This window comes from Haemaphysalis longicornis, unplaced genomic scaffold (assembly GCF_048455015.1).
Source record: "Haemaphysalis longicornis isolate Haplotype H1 unplaced genomic scaffold, Haemaphysalis longicornis Haplotype H1 scaffold_1, whole genome shotgun sequence".
NCBI classification, from domain to species: domain Eukaryota; kingdom Metazoa; phylum Arthropoda; class Arachnida; order Ixodida; family Ixodidae; genus Haemaphysalis; species Haemaphysalis longicornis.
Genome location: NW_027526203.1, coordinates 255764833 through 255780404, shown reverse-complemented (window position 1 = coordinate 255780404; position 15572 = coordinate 255764833). Strand labels below are relative to the sequence as shown.

At 44.0% G+C, this 15572-nt stretch overlaps 1 protein-coding gene across 1 annotated transcript; it reads left to right on the top strand.

The window, feature by feature from the left end:
* The first annotated feature begins 318 nt into the window (after window positions 1-318).
* LOC144144534 (antimicrobial peptide microplusin-like) lies at window positions 319-14852 on the top strand. The gene is made up of 5 exons (XM_077676036.1): window positions 319-478; window positions 6013-6074; window positions 6231-6320; window positions 6570-6596; window positions 14631-14852. The coding sequence occupies exons 1-5, from the start codon at window positions 400-402 to the stop codon at window positions 14700-14702; spliced, it is 330 nt and encodes a 109-aa protein (XP_077532162.1). The 5' UTR covers window positions 319-399; the 3' UTR covers window positions 14703-14852.
* The last annotated feature ends 720 nt before the right edge of the window (window positions 14853-15572 follow it).

Sequence of the window (15572 nt, the reverse complement as noted above, 5' to 3'; positions counted from 1 at the left end):
TCCAGTTTTTCTGTTTGTTTGTTTCCACGTTTTCTCCCTTTTTCGCACACAGTGAACTTTTGAGCTCACGTAGTCGCCCTGAGCTGTGTAAGGAAGCGGGTTGAACGAAACAAGGCCGTCGCTGATTACGCAAGCTCGTCATATCCCATGCCACACTCCCGCACGCCTTAGTCACGAGGCTGTGAGTGATGGCTGGCAGCGCGAGCCAATGGCCGGCCGGTACGGAAAGTGTCGATACGGTTCAGCCAATGAAAACGCACTACTGTAATTTCGCTGACACCATGCTTCACTGCCTTAAAAAAGGGTATATAAATGTTTGGGTCGGAGCGCCAATGCAGTACCTCCGCACTCTCTTGTCTTTCCAAAGTCGCTAACTTCTCCGAGTGATCAGCAGCCACGATGAACGCTGCCTTTGCTTCCGGACTTCTCGTGATTGCTTTCATGGCTGCGGCTTCCGCCCATCATCAAGAGCTATGCCGTAAGTCTGGGAGGGTTGGTTATGCACTTGTGAGATGAACAGCTTTAAAATTCCTTTAAGGTGTTTACACTAATCATTAGCGAATTCCTGCCATTTCATTATATATTAGTGACTTTAAAAAGGATTACCGTACACTCGCCGCACCATTTTATGCATTCTTTAAACAAATAAATTTGTACATAAACGAATCCCTGTAAATTTTAACTCGGTTGTCCAAAATTTTCACTCAACTCAAAGGTTTTTTTTTTTTTGAATTCTGTCACCTATGTCATGCTTACATTTTTCGAAGGATACCCGCGATAACTCAAAACATCGTCTCAGCCGTAGCGTACAACAGTGCCAGTTGCAAGTCAATTGAAATAATCAGCACGAACTGATAGTTTGACAAGTAGTGAACTGTCTTTTCTTGAGGCTGCATAAAAAAAAAACGAGTAATAAGTCCAGTTTCTTCGATTCCCTTTCCAAGCACCTGCAACCCGTTTTCTGCTCCCATTTTCGAGAGCGTTGTCCAAAACGACCGCGTGCTCGAGATTTAGATGTCCGTCAATGAAGCCTAGATGTTCTACCTTTATCCGCATCCTTCCACTACGCCGCGTTTCCTGAGCCCAACTTGAAGTGTAAAATAGAAATTTGTATGGTTTGTTTGCGGCCGTGTTCATCTTCCCCTTGTTACATACCCTTGCTGCCTACCTGCTCACCCATATGTCCATTGCATATACACGTTTCGTAATCATTTGTTTCGTGCCGTGAGGGGGATGGGAAGCGCTGCGTGCCTGTGAGGGTTTTTCCTAAAGCAAACTTTACTGGGAAACAAGTACACCAGCATCACAGAAAGGCCAAGAGATATAACCTTCCGAACTTCCCAGGAGAAGCGTCAGAGTATTTCGATAAGCACGATCGCTATACAAAACCATCGCCTATTCGAACGGTGGCTGGGTGTCGTAGTAGTTCATAAATGCGACCGATACACTTAAACGTTAATTGGTTACTTCGGTTCCCCCGATACTCCTTAACCCCAATACGTTGGAAACGTATCATTCGACTTTGCGTATCCTAACATAAAAGTTAAGGGAAGCTTGCACACAAGCACAAGACTTTAATGGCGAAACTGTTGTAGGTGATCATTGACGGACACAAAGTTGAGTTTAAAGGACAGACAATCGATTTTTGTGGCGTATATGTTCTCTAGCTCATATGAAAGCCAGCGTTTTAATACCCCCGTTAACCCCAAGCAATTTCTAAAAAGATTGTCGGAAATAATTTTAATTTGGAAGCAAACTTCCAGAAGTCGGAAGGGTGGCGGTTCGTAGTGTCGAAACTTGACACTACAATATGTGTCCCTGTCACGTGACCTGCAAACATAGCAGCTTCTGTAACTGCTGAAACGTTTATTTAAGTATTGAAAACCTTTTAATACAAGTATTTGTTCAAGGTGAAATTGTATATGTATTTCTAAACGTTATTTTGAAAATTTAAAAAACACGCCGCCCACCGTCGCTGGGGTGCTCTCAGTGTGGCTAACTGAGCCTCCATGCCCACAATCAACGGAAGCGTTCAGTAAACATACCCAGTGAAGGAGCTTTGACGATTCTGCCTGAGTCAGGGGCGTTTTTTCTGCCAAAATATTTGATTTCAGTTTGCAAATACGCCAACGGCAGCTTTAAAAAAAAACAAAAAAAAAAACCCGTCGCGCCCGGGGAGAATCGAACTTCCCACCTCCACAACGTGAAGCCAGATTCTACCTATTGTCTATCCCAACAGATGGCGCATTCACGCAAACTAGACCGTTATTTAAAAAAAAAAAAACACATAACGGAACAGGGAAGCCTGCGGTTCAAACTTTTTTAGCGGGGAGAAGTTTTTAAATATCGTTTTTCATTTCGCATACAGACAAAAGTATGTTGCCGACCTCCATGTCGATTTGAAAAGTTCTAGGGCGTTATCAGCAAAACCGTTTCTCGTCAAGGTGCTTTAAGTGATGCCCTTTCATTTGGGATAGAGAATATATACCCGACAAAAATCGGTTGTCTGTCCCTTTAATATCCTTGTGGCGTCGTGGTTGTCGTCGGCGGCATGGCATTTCAATTACCTTATGTTGAGCAAGGCCAGAGGGAGCTAGTCGTTTTGGTCGACGTTTTGGTACGCCACTCTGCAAGCGCGACTTATCGTATCTAGCGAATGCTTTGCATGCCAAACCTCTTCAAAGCGCAGCGTGTTCCTCCGATGTTCGAACCATTTACGGCCGGGCCTTGGGGAGTCAATAATCGCCTACAGCAGCTTCGACATTCAGGTCATGGCTCTTCTATGGCATTGCCCCATGCCTACGACGACACGAGGACGAACGAACGAGGGGCATACGCTATGACGTGTATTTCTCGTTCCGAACAAATGTTGCCATGGTACGGTGAACGCTGGAGTTTTTTTTTTGCCAATGTTAGCCAATCTTCTTAAGTGGGTGTGCTTGGCTTGACGAACGTGCGCTCGAGGCTTGCGGCGAAGGCTAGAGTTGTTTTTAAACCAATATTGACCAACTGCCAACTAATCTGACGATAAACAACAAAATTCAAACTTTAGAATGCCGAAGAAAAATAGCAACACTAAAACATCTTTCCTACTTAACTAGCAAAAAAAAGCATACTAGGCCTATAAAACGTCCTTTCTCCTCTATCTTCGCGTCCGACGAGCCGATATCATTCACACAACCTCACACGTATCTTTGCCCGTACTAACAATTTCAAACACTCATTTTTGGCTCGCACTATAAAAAATTGGAACGAACTGTTACAAGAAATCTTTGAGTGTGGTAATGTTCTAAAATACATTGACAATTATTATGAAGTTTGATATTGATTTTGTGTCTTACTTTATTCCATAGATGTCTTATTTTTTTCCTGTGTATTGTTGCCCATTTGGTCGTGGTCGTGTGTATATGCCTTGTAACACCCCCACTCGTGCTTGGGACATTTTGTGGCCTGCCGTGTTTTGTAAATAAATAAATAAGTCTTCTAAAGCGGGCATGCTTAGCTTGACGAACGTGCTCTTGAGGCAGGCGTGCATGAGCGGAAACCATACACAAACAATTTGCTCAAGAGCTTCGCTGTTAAAAGATCATGATTTCCAGCATCTGCATTGCTACCAGCCATTGTCTCAATATATGAAGCCGGAAAACAAAGCAATTGTATGTTTGAAAAGCCAACTTCCACCTCTCAAACCATAATTCGAGGCACTGCTAACCCTGTCACTTGGGTGCAAACGTTTTTATTGACTGGAGTAGACTTATTTTGAACAGATTTGATCTCGTTATATGTCAAAGATCTTAATCATTTCAACCCCTCAGCATACTCTATGTTGTATACAAGTAGTTAGCTTAGATATAGTAAACCGCATAAGCGGCAACCTAGATTTCTTATAAATTAGATCAGACGGCTGATTGAGGAAATGATACTCAAATGTGTATAAAATTCACGCCAACAAGCAAACTTTTTTACCGCATCACTAGAGGAACTATTTGAAAAGCTAGGGGGGAGTCAGAGATACAAACATATTGGGAATATTTGAGGCCCTTCAAATTTGCTGGTGGCATTGTTGTGCACAGCGAGTAGGAAGGATAATATCCAAGAATGCTGCAGAAACTAAAATCCGGAACCTCAGTTCTAGGGCTAAAGATAAAGCTCGAAAATCGAGAGCAACGGTGGACAGTCATGGCGAAATCCTTCTCTTCCGCTCAGGCAATGAAATACTGCTACTTGCGAAGGAACACAGTTATCTTAATCAAGTTGTTAGTACCGAAGGTACCCTCAAAAAATTAATCAGCCGTAGAGATAGTATCGGCTCAGGTGGATTGAACAAGCACGCTAAAGTAGCGAATGGCTGAAAAATTAATTCTGTCAGAAAAACTTTATTCCCACTTGTCTGAAACTAGTGCGGACTCCCAAATATCACTTTTGGTGCGGAAATTTGGTTACTTACGAAAAATTTTGAAAGGTACCTCAGGTCATCCCAACGAGACACGGAAAGAAGAATGAGAGCATCCAAAGCGATGACTAATTCGAGTGTATTGGATTCGACAGCAAAAAGGGATGAAACACACCCGACCTTAAATAAAAACAAAAAAGTTAAGTTGTGATGCGGGGAAAGGACAACCGATGGGCCATCGCTGTAACAGAATGGTAAAGAGATGCGGGATTTATAAGTAGGCGATGACAGAGAGCTGGCTTGAGGGGCGAAATAAAATTTAAGGGGCAGTGAATCGATTCGCACCACTTAAGATCGGAGTTTTTGCAAGTTGTGCACTTGGCATAAATGGGCTGATGATGGTGGTGAAGAACAGGTGAAAAAGGTGACGAAATCAACTGCAGCCGAGTGCAAATTTGGGCCTGTTGGATCATGACTGGTACTGGAAACAGCGCGAACAGAACGGGGACAACTGAAAGTAACGCACAACAGCGCTCGTGTTGCGAGTTCATTTCACTTGTCGTCGTTTTGTTCTCGGTGTTTGTACTGCCGATAACGAGATTCCATTTATAATCAAGGAAACACGAAAATACCACGCGCTTTCAATCTCCGTAAGCCATTGCTTTACCCGCCGCGGTGGCTCAGTGGCTAAGGCGTTACGCTGCTGAGCACGAGGTCGCGGTTCGATTCCCAGCCGCGGCGGCCGCTTTTCTGATAGAGGCGAAAAGCAAAAACGCCCGTGTGTGCGGCATTTCGGCGCACGTTAAAGATCCCCAGGTGGTCAGAATTAATCTGGAGCCCTCCACTACGGCGCGCCTCATCACCTGCGTTGCGTTGGCGTGTTAAACCCCACAATCAATCATTGTTTAACTACTTTACAGGGCTATAATTCGTACTTCAAGTGATCAGTCGCTAAGAGAGGTTTCAACACCTGTCTAGTTTAAAATATCTATTAAAGTCGATGCACAGGAATTCATGTTTCATACTGAAAGAGCTAAAGGAACCCTGCAACATCTTTTTTTTTTCTTTCTGATCCTAACTGGTTTCAGATAGCCGCCAAACAAATCCAGTACTTATAATAGTGGATCACAAACGACCCCAGCCAAAAAGTTACTGCCCTATGCCTATCAGGAGACTTGGAAACTTGATCAAAATATTTTCCGTTCTTCCCGGTTCTTGTATTCTTCAATTACAGCATTACAGCAATGCAGGAGCTATTGGCCGGCTTCCTTTTAGTTTCTGCAATAAATCGTTTTGATAGCCACTTCAGAAAAAAATGCTACAAAAGCAAAGCACTAATGGAAGTCGGGTCGGCTGCGACGAGCAAATCACGCAGCGCCCCTCCATACTGACGATAAGTGTGGCTTTCACGTTGCTTCCAGACGCGAAGGAAAGCGAGAAAGCGTCTATCGGAAAGGTTGCAGAGTTCTTTTAACTTGGTGCACAAGAAAACAGGGAGACACACGTTTGAATGAACGGTTTTTCTAGCATAAAAACGCGATGGGTTTTCACTGAAGGTCTGCGAAACGCTCTGAGCTGCGCATATGGTACTCAAAATTTCGCTTTCATTTCTTTCACAGACAAGAGTGATCCTGTGTTGGTCATAGAGTTGGCCTGCATTGAACAGCGCATTTCCGCAGAGGTAGGTGTGCAACATTTCTTTTAGTATTCCTGAAGCCAAAAACTGAGATATCTTCTCTGCGTGAATCAACCATGTGGCGGTCAAAACTGCGCCATTTTGCAAAAATGTGACATTCGTGGTTACGAGGTCGCTCTTTCCTTCCTTTTTGCCTTCCAGGCCAATACAGCTTTTCAGGCCGCAGTGGCCAAACTCAACTGCAACGACAGGGCCTGCGCGATGCGAAAGCTCTGCACTGCAGCAGACCTGGTTGGTTGCCCATCAGCTTTCTTGGTTGAAACTTATTAAAAAGGACACTGAATTGCGTTGTAAAAAATCTCCAATCATTTCGTCATCTGAAGTTTTAGAGTGTCTAGACATGTTTCAAGCTTTCCAGAGCAAGGAGCTTGGTCTACAGGGTGGTTTTATTCTTTTCCAAACGCCCACTCCATTGCTAGAAAAAAAGTACTTATCACTCGATCAGATTATTAATTTGTGCCTTGTCCTTCTTTCTTACAGAATAAGGAAATGTTGAAATACTTTACGGTGAGTACTCACTCAGACATTACGCTTGCCTAAATTCTGGCTCAGGGAAGTTTAATGAATTGCCATTTTTCCGCACTGTTTTTGGTGCTTTATGATGTTGCTCAAAACAATGTGTCTGTGCTTACGAATCACGCTCTTTATAAAAAAGACGAATAATAAGATAATACAAGAGCATTTCGGAATCGCTCAAAGCTGTCGAATATACAAGGCTACGAGGGAGAAAGAGCTAAGAGTTTAGGTTGGTCATTTAAAATTCCTCCCCTATTTCATGCCAAGTGAAAACGACAGGTTATATCATGTTAACCGCAAATATTCGTTGACAAGTTGTAACCTAATGAACTTCGGCTCTACAGAGTGTAATTTTATGGGAGAATATGTTGTCTCCTACTGCATTCCACAAACTAAAAAAAAACGGCAGGGATGTATGCACTGACATGCTTTCACAATGTAGCCGTTTATTGTTGAATAATGCGTGTTTTAGACACAACCAACTTGCCGATGTGTAATATACTAAAGCGGAACATTTGAAACGTGGCCCTAAGCTGTCCTAACAATAGGCCCGGAGGGGGGCGTCCGAAACCCTTATTTCTCAGCAGTGCCCAGTTCCCGCGACCCTTTCAAGTATCAACCTACCAGGCGTGTACCGTGTAATGGGTCCTGCCAGAAGTAAATGAGTGCTATATCCCGCTGGCAATGACTGCCTATTCGTGTAGCAGCTGTGCCTTCTTTCCGTCAATGCATATGGTGGAGCGAAACCCGCCTTTTTTGCTTGTTTCTGTATGCCATCAACTTCCAGATTCATTTGTTGCGCAACAACGACCTTTTTGCTGCACTGCGTGTCAGTTATGGCGACCATGTCATGAATCCTACAGCCAGAAAGAACACTGGCAAGGTTCCGTTAACCGATATGATCACTGCATGGACCGTGTTTTGGGATATTTTCGCATCTGGTAATGGCGGAGTGTGACGCCCTTCTTGTGTTCCGGTGAAAGGGGTGAATTGTACCGAACCTGGCCATAGTTGGGCTCGAACGGGTTCGCGCGCTACACACACCGCCATGACGTGGTGCGACACCAGCCGTGCTGCCACATAACCCCCATCTGCCTCGTAATCCCAATGGACGCTTTTGGAGCAAGTGCCCTTCAATGGCCCTGACTATCTCGCCGATGGCGTTGAAGTGAACGTGACACGTGAAGAAAAAGATCCATGCGCAACGAAGGCACGCGGAGCTAAGAGATGCTCATCGTATTTAACAGTCAAAGGCGCCGAGGAAGCTTGGCAGCCCGGAAAACTTGTGACCAGTGTTGCTCGACTAATGCCCGACTCATGCTGCTGCGGCAGGTTTTAACGACGAAGATGTTTAGCAAATCATAATTTTTCGTGTCCGCACTTAAAAATACCAAGAAAGTGCTGAGCGCACGCACGTGTGCGCGGGCCTTACGGCGACCGCCCGGCAGTTAACAAAACCAATAAAATGCCTAGCGCACATTGTGTGCGTGCCTCGCGACGACCGCCCACCATCCGCTGATTACGTTTGTCAAGGGAAGCATACCCACTTAAAAGGAGATTGGCGAAGGTTGCGGCGACCACCCGACCGTTAAAAAAGCCAGGAAATCCGGAGAGGTCCTGTATGCGCGCCTCATGGCGACAGTCCAGCGTCCCTGGTTCACGTTTGTCAAGCCAAGCATACCAGCTTCGGTATATTTGCCAAGACTGGTAAAAAACACAAAAACACAAAAACTGTAATCGTGGCAACACTTGCTCGGGACGAGAAAGACACGTCGTGGCGTACGCCCCTCTAAGGTGATGTGCAATAATTATCACTTCCAAAAAATGAAATAAGCTCACACTTATAGCAACAACGATGGAGGAAAGGTCGTTGCTTCAGCGAAGAAGAAGCAAATCGGCTGCAATCATGAAAAAAAACCGTCGTGATGGTCGTGAAGGTTGCGTACAGCTTCGCTACCTTCAAGTATTACGCGTTAGTGTGAGCTTGCTTAAATTTTGAAATAAAAATACTATTTTGCACACCGCAGTATACACCGGTTCAGAACCCCAGATAGAGTCGCCGTGATGGCTCAAAGGCTGTGGGTTCGATTCGCACGTTGGACTGCGAGAGATCGCATGTACGATCTCTCGTTACTCGCTCAAGACCAACAGGCGGCCTTCCTAAACTGACAACCTTGCACTATACACGGCTCGCATTATAGCACATGGTGTACTTTCGGCGATTAACGCCACAGCGGTTGGCACTGTTGTTTCAAATGGTAGATACATTATAATAGTTGACGCGGATACAAAATAAAATCGCTGCATCGAGGAAAAACGCTGGGTCAGGAAGGCGCTGGATGACTGAACAAAGATAAAGCTGCGTGCACATAGTTAACATTGATCAACACATTCTGCTCCTTCTGTGCTTCCCCGCTTTTCCGACAACAGCTAATTAAAAACCTTAGCCGAAATTAATAATAAATGTCCCAAAGGTGAGAGTTATCATTTACAATCCCGGGTAGCAAATTTTCCAATCGACAGTTTTCTGTAGTTTAAAATGTACTTAAAATTTCCCTCAAAGATTTTAGGGGTAACTTGCACTTGGTCAGTTTGGGTGGCACGGCTGACCAGCTCCGACCTCTCCTAGCAGTCTAGCCTGGTGGAGAGGGCCCTGGTGGCCAGCGCAGGCCTCGGAATCCCGGACTAGAGGAAACCCCCACAAGGCGGGTGCCCAGCCATGAGCACCTAAGGCTCTCCTAAATAAAGTTTACCCCTCCTCCTCCTCTTCGTTGATTCGAAGAGGAGGAGGAGGATTTCCCAAAGTAGGAATGGATTTCAAAAAGTAGGGCTCGGTTTATCTATCAGCTACGGTCTGAAAGGTTTTGCATGCTTTCCGTGATCTTCTCTCATATTTCATATTTTCTTAGGGTAAGATTGGACTCACCCCGGCCATGCTCCTGTCCATAACTGCATTCGGAATCTTGATTTCTATAGAACTGTGCTTAATCGTTCACTTTAACTTTGCTGTCCGTTTTCACAAATATTGGCGCTATACCTGCTGTCAGTTTTCGTGCGAATCAGTTTCAACTCATCGCAGTCGCTCTCGGCAGCGTAATCTCAACGTATCGAACTTGGAGTTTTCTGCTCACAGCAGTGCACATGCTTCGCCCTAGCAGTGTCAGGCGGGGACAGGTCGCACCGGTGGTGGCCGTAGACGCAAAAGAGGCTCAAGCTTGTCATATCTTCTCACTTTGTCTGGATTCATAAAACATCTTTCGGTTTCTTTGCAAAGTTGTATTCCCACCACTGCTGCTGCTGTGTAGTTTGTTATGCCGCGATAACTTCTGTTCAGATTGAGCCTTTAAATTGTGCATTCTGTGTACTGGCTGCCAGAGGTACCTAGCATTGCAATATCAAACAAATGCTCATCTTGCGAGGCTTCTGTAACCAATAGTGGGCGTGCACTGAAATGCTCAGAATGTGGAAACATGTACCACTATTGGAAAATGTTCGCTTTGGTCCAAATGGACATTCAAAAGCAAAGGTGCGAAGGGCCGTAAGGCGTTGCCTTGCTTGGAGTTTCGCGCAGCTGAAACGGAGTCAGATGATGCAACAGGCGCTACTGCGGACTTAACAACTTGCTCGGCAGAATTAACTCGGCATGCTTGATGCCCTTGCTGGCTTGCCTTCACAGACAGAGGAGCTCAAGACCTCAATTGAGACTATGTCCAAAATGTATAACGGCATCCTGAACCGAGAGGCTACGCAGGAAAAGTCAATTTGCTGCCTTAAAAAAATGCATGACAACTTGAGGCAGGCTCTGCCGCATCTGATGTGGAAGACTTGATAGTTGCAGTGCATGACCTCAGTGGCGAAGCAGGAAGCTGATTTTGGAGGTTCACGGCATTCCGGAAAGGAAGATTTCATTGCTAAGCTTAATGACGTTGCAAAAAATGTTGGCTGGGCACACTCAACCCTGAATGTCCTCGACGCCATTCACAGGCTTCTTTGCAAGCCGGGTACAGTGCCTGGAATTATTGGACGTTGATTCAAACAATGAACACGAGATACCGGGTTGGGGAGGAGCAAATTCCTGAAATCTACAATGTACCAGGTCTTAATTGTCGAAAATATGACGTCTCAAAACCGAGACCTGCAGTGCCATGTCATGGAATGGACAGTTAAAAACGATTACCGTTTCGCAAGATCCTCGTAAAGAAAAGGGAACGTGTACGTGCCATAGTCATTCGCTGTGGTGGAGATCTTGACAAGGTGACTGAAACCCAGGGCACGTAAGCAGACCCCCAGTTTTCTGTTTTCTTTTCTGCTTCTTTTTTTACATTATTTGTTGCCTGGAGCTTCCTCCCACTAAAGCAATTGACTTGGGGGAGCCAGCACATATTATTAAAAGTGACAATCCGGAAAGCTGCAACTGCATGCATTTGAATTTTTAATCGCGATGAAACAAGCGCGAAGAACTTGGCTCAAGTCATGATGTTTTCTGAAGAGGTTCCTCAAATCATGTTGTTTTCTGAAACATAGTTTGCTTCTGAAGATGTTTATAGTATTCCAACGTGTAGGCCATATTATTCAAACAGCCTGGGTAAACGGGGAGTTGGTGTCTCAATATTATGTTTTTGTTTCCATGAATTCTGAATTACTTCCTCAATTTTTCTTGAAACTCGACGTTACGAAGTGTAAGCCGTTAAATAGGGATATATCATTTTTACTGTATGCTATCGCCCTTACGGTGATGATTGTCATCATTTTTTGCTTTCCTAGACAGATTTATAGAGTTTGTCAATATGAATCAATATCAATTTTTTCTAGGCGGAGATTTCAATATTAATATGGTGGTTGACAGTAGCATATAACTAACTGGATTTTGAGTCCCTTCTAGATGTCCATAAATGGGAAAACGTTGTAACCATGCCCCCGCAGTATACTGCAAGTACAGAGACTTTTTTAGATCTATTCATATTCAACTTTGACGCTGGTATTGCAACATCTGGTGTTATTGTTCGTGGGGTTAGTGACTATTCACCTGTTTAAGTCAGTCAAGCAACCTTCAATTTTCACTAACAAAAGAAAAGAGGAGTCACATTACAGACAGTAATGCCCACACGCTTTCCACATTTGGAGACCGATTCCAGATTTAGATATCTAATTCTCGATTGTTAGAAGCCGAATTGCTCAGGTTATTCCCAGCAGCTTACACCACCTCGTTACTCCTTAAGACATATTAAAGCCAAAAGCCATGGATTAGCCACTTCTAGCCCTCATCAAAAAACGGAACCAGCTGTACAAGTTGTTTATTCAAATCCAGTTGAGCTCCTAAAAACATTTAAACATTGAAAATTTGTTAAGAAACAACTTCGAGCGGCAAAAAATGTTTCTTAAACATGTTCAATTCACCAGAAGGACGCACTGACAATGTTTGGAAGACCCTTAACTCACTGCTTGGTAACCCGCAAGAACCGCTTAAAAATTTGTGCATGATGGTACAGAGCTAGCGGGGAGCACACTCGCGAATTTTTTCTGGCTGTTGCCCGCATGGAAAAAATAAAATTGAGTGGAACATATCTACTCCCCCAATGGCAGAACAACGTTTTTGGAAGCAGTCAAGGCGAATGAAGTTATCACCGAATTTTTCATATTAAATAAGGGCAAAGTGGTTGATGCGTTCAGGATTCAAATGGTGCCTGTCAAGTATGTGAGTGATTATGAGGTCTAACGCGCCGATGCTACACAGGCGTTGAGGCGCGCTGTAGTGGAGGGCTGCGGATTTATTTCGACCACCTGGGAACCTTTCACGTGCTCCGAAATCTCGAACACATGGGCGTTTTAGCTTTTCGCCTCCATCAGAAAAGCGGCCGCCGCGGCCGGGAATCGAAGCGGCGTCCTTCGGCTCACCTGTTAAGTATGGGGTCGATGTTATTGTGTCATATCTCACACATATTTTTAATTTAAGCTTGTCATCCGGACGTTTTCCCTATAGCTTGTAAAGGCAAAGGTGACAGCAATATTTAAAAAAAGGGTTATAAAACCGGCGAGACTAACTATCGCCCCTGTCAGTTTTGACTGTTTTCTCCAAAGGCTTACAAAAATCACAGAAAAATGTCTATCCTCATTTATCGACCGCCAAAAAATCATAAGTCCTGCTCAGTACAATTTGCGCAAGCTGCAGAAATCGACTGAGTTGGCCCTCCTTGCTCAAAAAGAATTTATATATTGCATAACCCTTAATTCGAGCAAATAGTAGTGGGAATGATTTTGGATTTCTCGAAGGCCTTTTATCTTATAAATCAGAAAATGTTATATGAAAATCTCAATAATTATGGTATTGGAGGCGCAGCTCAAGGTTTAAGTTCTTCTTATTTGCAACATCAACACCAATTTGTTGCTAAAGGAAATGAATCATCGCAAGTAAATCCCGGTACATCAGGTGTTCCCCAAGGAAGCATTATGGGACCTTTTCTCTTTATATTAATGAGGCAGTAAACATTGACAAAGGTGCAAAATGTACATTATATGCAGACGATGCCAGTTTGTTCTTTGGAGGTAGCTCTGATATCGATCTCGCAACTAGGGCAAATAAAACGCTACCCAAAATTAATAGTTGCGCGTTTTATATTTGTTTGAGGATAAATGAAAATAAGGCTGTTATATTTCACTATTGCAACAAAAAAATTAATAAATTACTTCTTATTAAATATTAAGATCTTTCAAACATTGTGGGTATACTTTATAAAAATATGATATGGGATAACCATATTACATCTATTATTTGCAAATTGCCAGCAATATACGGAAATATACGCCGGCGCTGTTTTTATCTTCCTGCGAAGGAAAGTTTGACATTCACCTGAATGCAGCCATATAGCTACAAAGGAAAGCTAATAGCTTCCTCAGAAACTTCGCAGTTGAAGAAAAATTCGTCCTGGTTCAGGATTCGAACCTGGGACCACCGCTTAACCGGAGCAGTCGCTCTACCAACTGAGCTAACCAGGAGGCTAGTCGTTTGTATCGCGAGAACGAATTGATCAACAACTCGAAGTAATGGACAGGTGTTAATCGACCAGGTTTAGGGAAAATCCTCAGGGTGGAGTACTCCACCTTGGGGGTTTTCCCTAAATCTGGTCGATTTTATCTTCCTGTATCAATCAGCATGTTTCTCTTCAGCTCGTTATTTTTGTCTTTAATTAACGATGGAATTCTTGTTTCGAGTACCACCCCGAATGAAAACTTGCACAAACTCACAGTATTGCAAAAACGGGTCTTTCATTTCTGATGTAAACTTGCTTATCTCTCACACACTCCTGATGCTTTAAAAATTCACCATTTTTCAAATTAATGGCAAGTATAACTATCAGCTAATACATTTTTATAAATTGGGCTTAATCTGTAATGACGATGCACGAACCGACTTGTCGGATTAAAAGAAAACATTGAATTCTATACAAGACACTTACACCAGAACTTTGGTGCGTATATAAAAACAAACTACCGGACATTAATGATCCAATACTTATTACCTTCAATGTCATGTATTGTTTTTATTCAACGAAAAGTCGCCGTTTCAAAGCTTTCATTCAGACAGTTGCCTGATATGATTTGTAAGCCGAATTCACCGTAATGTCATTTGTTTTCATGGTGGACATTCCTAATTGCTCTGATTTGTTCTCAGAACTAAACTGCACTTCTTTTGTACTACTCTTTTTTTTAGTTCTGTACTAGTTTTGCACTTGCTTTGTAGCTGACTACACTTGTCTTGTAGTTCCTCTTGTCATGCTTGTCTTCCTGCTCTGCGTGTAAGTAAGGTGGCCAGGGCCCTTCAGGCTGTTTAAGCAGCTTTTTTTCGTGGTCTTACGGCAACATGGTTGTGAAGTGAACTGAATTCAATTCAATTCAAAAGAAATTAGCGTTTAACATGCCCATCCAAGTTCAATTCATTGGCGGTAATCTAGTGTCAAGAATACGTAGTTAACACTAATCCTGTGTTTTGCAAGTTGCCTCTCAAGCAGCCAATATGCCTCTGCGCAGATCAAGCAGATCGGAGAGATCCACAACGCGGCCACCGCATGTGACCCCGATGTCCAGTCGCACCAGCACTGAGGTGGCGTGGCGCCTGCGCGGATCTTTGGCCTATCAACCCTGCTAGCCGCTACAGTATTAAAAGGCACACGCAACAGCTTAAAAACAACGGCCGGTGATTTCAAGCTTCCTTGGACCGAAAAATAATAAAACTACGTAATTTTGCATGAATGAACGTTGTCCGGTTCTTACGTCGCACGCCGTCATGGCGTCGCGAGGGATCCCTCCTGAAACACTGACTAGTCGCGCAGGGAATCAAGTCAGCCAATAAAGATTTCTTGGTAAAGGAGTAGGGGTGGACCCTGTGGCGGTTTGCTCCCTAGATAGTGCCACTTCTCAGGCTTGAACAGCCGTCACCCAGGGTGACCATATTTCGAATATTTCTAAGAGGAATAGTTTTAACACTTCCTTCGTTCTTATGCAGCGGCTAACAAACATGTTACGTCAAATCTTGCCGGCAGAAAGGTTGCGTAACCACGAAAAGCTTCGCTAGGCATACTATGTTGGGAATGCCTTAATTAAGTTTGAGTTCGAAAACTACGTTTTGTGTGTAGCGTACGCCAATACTCCTTCAACATGCCCATAAAAACACTGCATCCGGTGACGGTGTCAGAAATAGGTTACGGGAAGTCACACAACTGAGACTGACTTCTATATCAAAGCGAGCTCTCGCATTCCTGGAGCCAGCGTCGCAGCGGTCTCTTCACAATAATTTTAATTGGCCAATACTTCGGAACGCCTCCTTGAGCGTCGCGCGCCTGAGCCTCGGTAGGACAAACTCGACCCCCTCAGTGGCGACGTCGTCGTTACTCCCCAAACCTCCACCCTTCTCCCTACTGTTAGAGGTTTCGCCAGTAGCCTTAGTTTCACGCGAAACCGAGCTCTCTGGCG

Coding starts and splice junctions, on each gene's coding strand:
- LOC144144534 (XM_077676036.1), top strand. CDS start 400: ATGAACGCTGCCTTTGCTTCCGGACTTCTCGTGATTGCTTTCATGGCT. Junction 479..6,012: donor CCATCATCAAGAGCTATGCC/GTAAGTCTGGGA, acceptor TTTCTTTCACAG/ACAAGAGTGATCCTGTGTTG. Junction 6,597..14,630: donor AAATGTTGAAATACTTTACG/GTGAGTACTCAC, acceptor GCCTCTGCGCAG/ATCAAGCAGATCGGAGAGAT.